We start from the raw sequence: 11,354 nt of genomic DNA on the forward strand, positions 1-11,354 counted from the left end.
GGGGAAGTTGGGGGTGGTTAGACAGGAAAAGAAGGCAAACCGAAACGTGAGGAAGGAGATGAGGGTTAGTCATCGTGGGTGATGAAAATGACAAGGAGAAGCAGACGAGGAGAGGACACCGGCAGAGTAGTGGTTGCAGCGGCTATTGCGGTAGCAGTAGTTCGGTGATGAGGAACAAAGATGAAGGTACCCGACTCTTTAGCTGAGAAGAGGAAATGAGGGAGGAAGATGTGGCGGTGCTGGAAAAAGGCCGGAGGTGATGGTGGTGGTGATGGAGATGCTGGAAGCTGCGATAGGACTAGGGTTCGGTGCATGGAAGAGGGTGATGAAGATGGCAGATTGGCAATGATAGTAAGCTCGGGCTCAGCGGAGGTGGTTCGACAAGAAGAAAGCTTGACGTCTTTGGACCTGACGGGGAAGGAGAGGGTAGAGGGAGGAGGTTGGACGCGATGGTTGCAGATGGTGGAGGCTATGGTGGCTTGTGCCTCGCGGTGGTGGTTCAGCCTTAGGCCAATAGACAGAGGAGAAGAGAAAAGAAGAGAGGAAGAAGAAAGGCGGTGGTTCTGAGGTAGTGATATGAAGGCTGGTGAACTGAGAGAAGGAAAGGGCTACAATGCTTGAGGAAGGGAGAAAGGAAAAGGAAGATAGGAAGAAGAGAGAAGGGTGATGAAGCCTACGTGGAGGGTGATGAAGCCTGTGGAACCGCCAGCTCAGCACTTCGGCTGCTGAGTCATGCCGGAATTAGGTGGAAGGACTAGGATTTCGCGCAGAGCTCAAATTAGAGGATGCATTTAGAGCATTTAAAAACTGAAGGGTAATATTGGTACACGGGCCAATCTGAGGGACCATTTTGGGATTTTAAATAATTTATAGCATCAATTAGTTATTATTGGTATTTTTAATAGTGTGAGATTTCATTTAATAGTGCGAAATTATTCATTTTTCTTTTGCTGGTTAAATACGGACCATATTTTAATAAAAGTGTTGACCCACTAAACTTTCTCTTATGAAAAATAAAAAAAAAGAGATAACTCTACAATTTATTTTATGAAAAATATTTATAGAAATTCTAGTTGACTGTCGTTAACTATTTTCTTAGTTGGTTTTTTTGTAAAACTCAAAAAAAAAATCAAGAAAAATGACAAATTGACATCGAAAGTTAATTTTAGAATTAGTTATCACTAATTTTAGCTAATTTTTAGCTCCTAGAAGTACTTAATGTTAGTATATACGGGTGTTTAGAATTGAGATTCAAACAAGTATATTCAAAGTATATTAATATGTTAGTGTGTTATTTTAATCATAAATTATTATTTTTTGTTCTCTCTTTTTCTACCTCAACTTCGATATTGATGTGCTTTTTTTTTTCTTCTTACCAGTACTAATTAGCATAATTGTTAAAATTTTTTATTTTAAATTTTTGTTATTGATGTGATAAGTATTATTGCTGATTATTATATTAGAATTTAAAAATTAATTAAAAATCTATTATTTTGTAAATTATTTTTTAATAATAAAATATAAATAAGTTATGTGAAATAATAAATTTTTAAATTTAAAAAATATTAAACTTAAACATTTAAAATTATAAAAAAAATTTAAAATATCTATATTTCAATTATTTTAATCGTTAATTTTAATTAATATATATTATATATATTTTTTATAATTTAAATTAACGATTAAAATAATTAAAATACTGATATTTTTGATATATTTAAAATTCTTTTAAAATTATATATTAAATTTTTTATTTTATTATATATTTAATTAAGGAAAAACTACCATATGTACCCATAAATTTTGCGAATGCTGACAAAAGTACCCATCAAACAAGAAAACTAACGTTGTACCCATGAAAGATGGGTTCCGTGTGACAATAGTATCCAAACCGTGATTTTTCGTTGACTTTTTAATAAAATTTTCAAATTACCCCTTATATCTTCTTCCCCAAATTCCAAATTTCCCAACCCTCATCCTTCGTCTTCTTTTTCTGCTGCTGCCAGCCACCAAAAAATTAAAAAGATTAAAAACTGTGGATTATTAATTATCTGATGATGTTATTGTTCAAAAAAAGAAGCTTGAAATTAACAAAAAAATATACATTTTGATTTTTTGGTGTCACTGTGAGAACAAGAGGCACATAACCAAGAGCCTTTGAGAACGGAAGGAAGGATAGGTTGGAGATAGAAGATATGATGGCCTCGGTGGCATTTGTTGCAAAGGAGAAGCTTGGCTGAAAACTCACGGGAGGAGCAACACTTGCTGATGATGTCTTCGTCGAAGATAGAAGAACCCACCATGTTAATGACTTCTACCATGACCATTCATATTACCATGTTCAACAACAGTCCCCTTCTGTCTCTCTTCACCATAATCATCATCAGAATCCAAAGTGAAATTTGTGGAATTCTCCAACTGCTGCATCTCAGCAAAACCAATCGGCCTATAACTGGCAGCAGCAGAAGAAGATTCTAGAGATCCTCCATTCCTCGCAGAGATTACCGAATAAGCACAACAGAAGGAACACCATGAGAGCAAGTTGGCAGTTGAACTGAAGCGTGGCAAGGGCGATGGCTTTGTGGTAGTCCATGTGGCCCCAGCACCTCAGAGTATAGTTTTCCCTGCTCAGCTGGTGCAGGGAGCACTGTTGCACCACCCAGCCGGAGAATAAAGCCAGGCCAATCTGAATGATTCCACGGCCCAATTTGGGGAAAGCGGAGCCCGGAGACTTCAATTCAAGAAAAGTGGAGAAAACACATACAGCGATGGGAACCAGCAAGAGACTGTAGTAACAGTTTTCGACCTCGCTTGGATCCTTCCTCTGAAGGTAGAACAAGAGGAACTCTTGGACGAAGGCGAAGGCGGCAAGGAGTTCTAATAATGATGAGGGGAGAGGGAGGGGAAAGGTGAAGAGAGAGAGGAGGGAGTAAGAGAGGAAGAGAAGGGCGATTGGTATGAGCTGGAGTTGGAGGACGGAGCCAACGGCGTCGTTTGAGTTGTGTGCGTCGAAGAGGGAGACGAGGGAGTTGATGATGAAGAAGGTAGAGAAGATGGAGACGGAGATGGAGAAGAGAGAGGATTGAGATCGAGAATGGGAATCTTGTTTGCGGTTAGAGAAGGTGGCTTGGAGGGCTTTGTGGGAACTCACCGGAGGAGGAGAGGAAGACGAAGGACGAGGGTTGTGAAATTTGGAATTTGAAATTTGGGAAGAAGATACAAGGGGTAATTTAAGAATTTTATTAAAAAGTCAACGAAAAATCACAGTTTGGATATTATTGTCACACAGAACCCATCTTTTATGGGTATAACGTTAATTTTCTTGTTTGATGGGTACTTTTGTCAGCGTTCGCAAAATTTATGGGTACAAATGGTAGTTTTTCCTTTAATTAAATTAATTTAAAAATCATTTCAATTGAACCATTAAATCAATTATTTGACCGGTTGAATGACATGTCAGTTCTCGCAACCTTGGTTAAACCCCTAGAGTTCTTTGCAGTTCGATATTTTCCCTCTCACTTCACAAAATCAGACTCCCCCTAACCTGCCACCGTCCACTCCGACCTTCGTCGACGCACGTCCCTTAACACGCACCCTTTAGCAGCACAAGGTAACTCTGTAAAAAACATGGAATGTATCTTAGATAAAAAAATATCGTATATTGGATATGTCCTTTCTGATTCAAAATTTGCATCTTGATTTAGTATTTTCTTTTCCTTCTTTTTATTTTATTTTACTTTATTTTTTCTTTTTCTGCTTCGTTAGGGACCAAAAGCAACAATGAGTGTGATTCAGAAGTTTTTCATTGCTTCAATGTTCATGTGTGCTGTCCCTGTTGCAATTTTATATGGTTTTAACAATAATCTGTTTCCTGGTAAGTTTTCATAGTTTTAAGTATTTTTAGTTGTTTATTTACTGATTTCTCTTTTTTTCCAAGTGGTTGTTGGTTTTACTAGATAGTTTCGTTATCTTACATTTGTTTAAGAGTATGGAGTATATCAATTTTTCAAGTATTGTAAAACCCATCTTTTTACTTGTTTTATGCTTTTTTGTCGAAGAGATTTTTCTTTTTAATGTCAGCAAATGTTATTGCATCTTAAACAATGCATTAAGTTGGAATTCGCCTTTATAAAGGCATTCAAAATTTCTAGTCAGTGGCAGTTGATTTTTCACATTGGAAATATGTAATAGTCATGGCAGTCTTAAACTGCAAGTCAGATGCTTTCTTGTTTCTTATTTATGTTTGACATATAGACCGACGATCATACAAGAAACAACTAATCCATTTAATGTGTTATTTCATACGGTGCTGAGTAATCAAGAAAGCCATTTATAATAACCAAAAGATGAGAGAATTGAATTATCAGAGGGCTTATTCCCCCCTTTTTTTTTCCAGGTGGCATTATAGCATCCTTTGTTCTAGCCAACCCCACCTATTGGGATAATGGATAAGGCTTTGTTGTTGCTATTGACCTATTGTTGTATTGTTAAGCACATTTGGAATTGTATTTTGTCAACATCTTTCAGTGCTTCAAATGCTGACCATATCAACTTAGTTCTCAAAACAGAACCCTTGACTCTCTTGGTACATATTTACTTGTTTATCTGAACTGTTATCTAAATGTTTCCATACTAAGACTATTCAAATATAAAGTTCCCGTTTGTGTTATTTATTGAGGGTTACATTTCCCTTGCCTTGTTGGAATGGATCTCATCAGTTTTCTTGTTTATTTCCTTTAATGTTTCTTGAATGCAATGTAGAGTAATGTCCCATAAACAAATGTGTAAGATGTAAAACTAGATTACCTTGTTCCCTTTGTGTAACAGGAACAGACAATTTGTCCCCTTACTCTGTGACACTAGTGAGTGGATTTCTTGCGGTTATATCAGTTAATGTAGTCATAGCATTTTACATATACTTGGCGATGAGAGAACCTGCCGAAAAACACAAGCCAGATCCCAAATTTCTTGCTGAGGCCAAGGCTAGTATGAAGCAGCCTACAACCAATGCTCCGCAATCTTCTGACTCTCAGAAGAAAGAACAATAGGCTGTGGGTTTAGGCAGTTAGCCCTCTTTGTTGTACTGTTCTTCTTAGGAAGGATAGGGGAGAAGGGGATGAAGGGTGAAGGTCTTGAATCGTGCATGCTTTATCTTATCTTAGTTATGAAGTTTGCATATGATCCATGTTGTGCACAATCTCTGTTGACAGTATTTTATGTATCTACTAATCAATTTATTGCTCCGTTGCACAGGATATTGACAATTGTTATTTCTTGATTATAACAATTTTTATAAGTTAAATTGTGTTTTGTTGTTAATAATTGATATTGATGTATATAGTTAAAAGTGACAAACTATTTTAATATTACAAAGTTCGTTAAATCTTCATATTGCCATTTTTCCAAAGATGAAGTTTTTTTTTTGTAAATGAAAACTATGTAGTGTTTCATCTGAAATAAGTATTATTTTTAAAACTTTTTGGCTTATAACCTCAGTTACCCTCTGTTTTTATCCATTAATCCTAAGGAAGAAGTTGAAGACAAAGAATCTTGGCTCTGTGCGGTAGCAAAAGTCACCATTTTTCCTTCACCGAACTAGCAAGGAAGAAGACGTCGTCATGGGAACCGTTGTTAGCAGAGACATTCCTCAGGCAGGTAAAAAATGTTGATGCTTTTGCCAGTTAGTGTACCTTTTTATTAGTTCCTCCCGCTGTGGTCCCAATGTTAAATCCAAGGCTCTAGCCATCTCCCTATACAAGGCCAATGCTTCCTCATAAATGCCATTTTGAGCATTTCCGGCAATGACAGTGGTCCAACACACAACATCCCTCACAGGTATTCTATCAAATACCTTTCTGACACTATCTATGTTCATAGCCATGGTGCTGCAGTTGGCTCTGCATCTCTCAAACAATTAGGGCTGACAATTCATACCCTACCCGCGGGTACCCAACCCAGTCCAACCTGTTTGGGTAGGGTAGACTACCCGACCCGCTGCGGGTAAGGTAGGGTATGGTCCTACCCGCACCTCGTATATAACATATGAATAACCACTAAATTAGTTAGTTAATTTAGTAATTTAGAGCATTAGTTTTTATTGTTTATGTTATTAATATGTATAAAATTCGAAATGATTGAATTTTATATTTACTTTGAAAAAATTTGATATTTCTGCAGGTAGGATAGGGTTTAGAGTTTTAGGGTGCGGGTAGGGTTATGATTGAAAGATTCTTAACCCGCGAGTATGGTTGAGTAGAGTTTTAATAAAATTTTCAACCTGCGGATAGGGTTAGGGTAGGGTCAAAACCCCACTTTACCCTACCCATTGCCAGCCCTACAAACAATCCATCAAGCACCTTACCTGCCAGAGAGTACATATTTATCAAGGCATTGGCTGTGTACAAATCAAAATTGAAGCCGAGATGAAGGATGCAGGCATGAAGAGATTGGCCGAGGTAGAAGTCCTTCAGAAGGGGCGCAAGCTTTAAGGAGAGAAGGGAATATGTGGCGGTTAGGGCGAATGCTAAGTGCCCTCATTTGACTAAAGGAGGAGAATGAATGGTTGAAGAAGCCATGGAAAGTGTAGCACTTGATGATGGAGGTCCAAGTAAGAGGAGGAGGGTTTTGCAGCAGAGTTTCAGGGTTAATAATTGGCGATTTTGCACAGTTCGGGTTAGATGTTAAAATCAAATAATATTGAAGGACCAATTTGTCCTCATCATTTGGAGTATTTTCACTGTGGTATTAACTTTAAAGAAAAAGTATAGAGTACTAACATATTATCTGTCAACTTATTGTCAATAATAATTAATTATTATATTTTAAACATATATATAAAGAGACACATCTAAAAAATATATCTATAAAAACACTTCTATTAAACACAGTTATAAAAAAGACACTTTTATTAGACACATTCATTAAGACATTTTCATTAAACACTCTTCTTATAAATAAGAGTTGGCAGAAATTGGCAGAAATACTATTGATAACATAGCGGGATTGTAACTTTAACAATACACATGAGAAGCAACGTTAGTTAGTTTTTACATTAGGAACTAACATGTAACATGTCCACGTTTTTTTTTAGGGATGTAATTGTTACAGTTTTTAGGAACTAAATTGTCTTAACCAAAATTATAAGTGATCTAGTGGCAACTTTACTCATATATAGCCATCTAATAAATAATCTTGGACGACTTGAGTGGCTATTTTTTTAGTTATGAATTTGGAGAGCTTGTGTTTTTGAAGAATATAGAGTTGATTTTTTTTTAAATTGAAAAATACAAATTAGAGCCTTAGTTTTACAAGGGTTCAAAAATTGAGGGTCAAATTTGAAGAACGTAAGATTTAAATTAGGGAGTGTATATATCAGTGTCTTCCATTTGGGTGGATTCAGATTTTTTTTTCTTTTATACGGAACAAATGGGAGGATAAATTTTGGAAATAAAAAAAATTATAAAATGCAAAATTGAAATTTATGGGTCAGTTTTTTGAATTAAGAAAAATTTTAATTCATTGAAATTAAAAACTGAGGGTCAGATTTATAATTTATATATATTATGCATTCTGTTTGCGTAAATTTCGTCTTCTTCGATTCATCTTTTTCTTTGTTCTCTCACTGTATTCACTTTGTTTTCTTTGTACGTTTGCAACTTTGAACTAATGCCGAGGGAAGAGATATTGTTTTAAAAAAAATGAAGGATAGAGTTATGTTAAAATTATATTATCATGGTTAGATATTATTACAAACACCTGAGAGAATAAGTTTTGTATGCTAGAATTCATGTGATGTTATTGTTCCTTTTACAATATCATTTGAAGAACTAAAATATGTTATTTGTGAAAGAATAAATCCGCATATACCAAAGATAATATCGAATATTTTGTACTGGTATACTGTATTAGTGTTTGGTGGGTTCGTTCATTTCCAAACGAAATATGTCACGGATAAAGAGAGCATGCAAGAGATGTGGATAGAAAAAAGAAATAGCCTTGTGTAATTGCTTATCAACCCCACCCTCCCATGTGCATGTGGTACACGTGATTATTGATCACAAAACTGAGAGAATTGTGGAGCCCTCCCTCAATATCGATCATCGTTAATATACTCCTCTCCGTTGGATTGATAAGCAGTGAAATTTGAGACTCAGATTTTGGACATTAAGCATTCACCGTTCGATCTTCACTCATTCATTTTTGGCCATCTGATTGCTACAAAAGCGTGTCTCAGTTACAATCAAATCTAAGAATTCGATTTGAGTAATTCTAATCTTCCGATTTGCAAAACTGTAAATCTGAACCTCAGATTTGTCTTTCCCTGTTGTCCACATTCAAGAATTATACACACAAACACAATACTAATAACGATAAAAAATACTATTTCAGTCCCAATATACAAATTAAAAAGCAAACTTGAGTTAATCATGTGACAAAAAATAAAGAAAAGAAGAAAATTAAATAATATAAGATGACTTGAGCAAGTCATGTGAAGAAGAATAAAAAAAAAAGTGACAGCACATGATAATGCCAAATGATTATAAAACAATAATAAAGACAATGTCGTCTAATCTTATTATTATTTTAAGACAACTGCGAACGAAGTCATTTCCGGGTCCATTAGAGCTAGGCCAATTAAGAAAAAATATGATCCATTATTGTAAAAGAACATTATTAAAAATATTGCTAATAAAATACCCCAAAAAAATTATGTTTAAATATGAAAAAGATAAAATATTATATTAACCTCTAACATTTGGTCAAAATTCTAAATTGGTCTCTGCTTTAGACAAAAATAGTATATCAAAAATATGAATAAATGATAAAATTATGTTATTAGCTAATGACTAAGTCATTAAGACTAATAAAGTCATTAACATATGAAACTGACAAATCATGGTATTAAAAGCATATATTAAAGGTCGTAAATGTCTAATAACAATTACATCCGAGAGATGTAATAAAAGGAAAAAAGGTAATACATAGTTCATTGTATCATCTAAAATACTATTGACTTAAGTATCAGAGTATTTTGCAGGTTACTCTCCCGACGTGGTTCTAACGTTGTCAGATTAGGATCTCCAAATCTCATTAATTCGTCATATTTGCAAAAGGTATTAACATTTGGCACAATTTGTGGAGATCTTACGCTATTGGTTCCGTGACTGACCACAAAATACAATCAGTATTTAACCCAAACACTCCTTTCAAGAAACAACAAAATCAAGATGATAGACATGAGAGTGATGTTACTCCATTCGCTTATCAGAAACATCATCAAGTTCTCCCAAGGTTCGAATGTCTGGAAGTTCAAAACCCTAGAGTTCTCCATTTTGCTGGCTTGGGTGAGAACTATGTCCATGCCATGCAAGAAATGTGCCATCGAGTGTAACAGTAAGAGCGACAACTCGCAGAGCGATCGCAATTAAGGTAATCCTGTTTCCAAAGTTGTACAATTAGAGGACGGGAGCACAGTCGTGAAAGGAGAACCCCAGAAAAAGCTCATGTTCAACGTCAAGAGGATGATCGTCACTGTTCTCGCTCACTTCAAAAAGTTATCTTAGTTCAACACTTTGCCTTCCATATCCATATCCTCTTTTGCTAACATCAAGACAAAGTTCTTAGCACATGTCACTACCAGAAGAACTTAGCAAGCACTTGATTTCCTTACTTGGTATAGAACAAAGAGTGGGTGATAATATCCGAGATTATTTGGATCGCTTTAACAAGGCCTTGCTGGAGGTTAACATACAAACTCCTAAAGTCGTGTGCTTGTGCCTCATTGTTATTTTGTTGGAAGGTGATTCCAGGAGACACTTGACTTCCAAGGATGTGAAGTCTATGGAGGAAATTCATTGGTCACCTTGAAATATATGCGAGATGAAGATGACTCAAAGATAGTTTCGACTAAAAGAAGAAACCTAACTCTGTCACCTAATAGGGCCGAAAGTTTGGAAAAATCCTCAACCCTAAGGTCGTCAACACCACAAGTTAGGAAGAAAAATAATAAATGTGATCCTAAAGGATTCAACAGCCTACAATGCAATCCTGGAAAGGAAGACAATAAATCACCTATGAGCATTTATACAAACAATGTTTTGGAATAAATTTCTGACCTCTGAAAGTCGTGTAACCACTATCCAAGGAGATTTGATAGCTGATATAAAGTGCAATAAACAAAAAGTTCCAAAGAGATATAATACCAAAGTCAAACCTAAGAGCTTCTAAGTAGGAAACCTACTACTGAAACAAGATGATGCTAGTACCTTGGTATCTCAAGAAAAGTTAACCCCCACTTGGAAAAGACCCTTTAAGATTAAAGAAAATCTAGGTAAAGTGGCGTACAAGTTAGAAAACTTAAATGGTTCTGAGGTTCCGAGAACATAGAATGCTATCCACCTCAAAAGGTATTATTCTTAGAAAGTTACTATAGTAAAGTTACTATTTTCCTATTATCTTAGATTGTTAATGATGCCTAGGTTCTATATTTATGTCAATTGCTTCGTACATCAATGTCATTATTGTCTATTTAATATACATAAATACTAATATCGGTATAACGACATCACAAATATATAAAATACATTCAATATCACTGTCGATATAACAGTAATAAAGTGCAATTAATACTAATATCGAAAAAATGGTAAAAGATAAAAGCACGATCATGAAACTTAAAGGCAATAAATTTTCAAGTAAACTTAGCCTATTTGTCTAAAAAAAAGTTCAAAACAGCTAAAAGCTTTTCGAAAAAATGAAAAAAAAAACTTGTCCACAAAGACAAATAAAAAAAACTTGTCTACAAAGGCAAATAAAAGTATTAAGTGCAGAAACTTAAAGCACAAATAACTTAGAAAAATTCACAAAGATCTTTATAATATCTCCACTACTTTCCCATCAACAACCTTCTTAAAAACACTGACATTGGAGACGTCCAAGTCGGGAGCTAAGAGTTTTACTTACTCAAGCATGTTATGCTCAACATCAAACAACCCATCCACAGCAACACGTTCAACCTTTGTGAATGACTAGTTGAGGGTTTCGACCTCCTTCATGAGCTCGACAACATGTTCTTGATTTTGGTATAAGAAGAAGTCTTCTCTTCTTCCAAGATTTTTACTTTGCCCCAAAGAGTGGTATTTTTTCTTCGAAAAGAGGCCAAAAATGCATTTAAACTCTAAATATGAGTGTGGGCATTGTCAATGTCTTTATCCTTTATCACAAATTTAGAACGGAAATTTGAAATTCCCTTCAATATCCCTAATAAAGGTAGCTGAGCGAAGAAGCATCCTCTGAACTTGGGACAAGGTGTCTTTAACGACATCTTGGATAGCCCCAATTTGGTGCTCTCACTC

At 35.3% G+C, this 11,354-nt stretch overlaps 1 protein-coding gene and 1 pseudogene across 1 annotated transcript; one reads left to right on the forward strand and one right to left on the reverse strand.

The window, feature by feature from the left end:
* Positions 1 to 2,164: 2,164 nt before the first annotated feature.
* LOC107473349 (uncharacterized) lies at positions 2,165 to 3,187 on the reverse strand (annotated as a pseudogene).
* A 286-nt stretch (positions 3,188 to 3,473) lies between these two features.
* Positions 3,474 to 5,972, forward strand: LOC107473330 (uncharacterized). The gene is made up of 3 exons (XM_016092875.3): positions 3,474 to 3,610; positions 3,766 to 3,874; positions 4,828 to 5,972. The coding sequence occupies exons 2-3, from the start codon at positions 3,781 to 3,783 to the stop codon at positions 5,046 to 5,048; spliced, it is 315 nt and encodes a 104-aa protein (XP_015948361.1). The 5' UTR covers positions 3,474 to 3,610; positions 3,766 to 3,780; the 3' UTR covers positions 5,049 to 5,972.
* The last annotated feature ends 5,382 nt before the right edge of the window (positions 5,973 to 11,354 follow it).

The sequence above is a fragment of the Arachis duranensis genome, chromosome 2 (assembly GCF_000817695.3).
Source record: "Arachis duranensis cultivar V14167 chromosome 2, aradu.V14167.gnm2.J7QH, whole genome shotgun sequence".
NCBI classification, from domain to species: Eukaryota; Viridiplantae; Streptophyta; class Magnoliopsida; order Fabales; family Fabaceae; genus Arachis; species Arachis duranensis.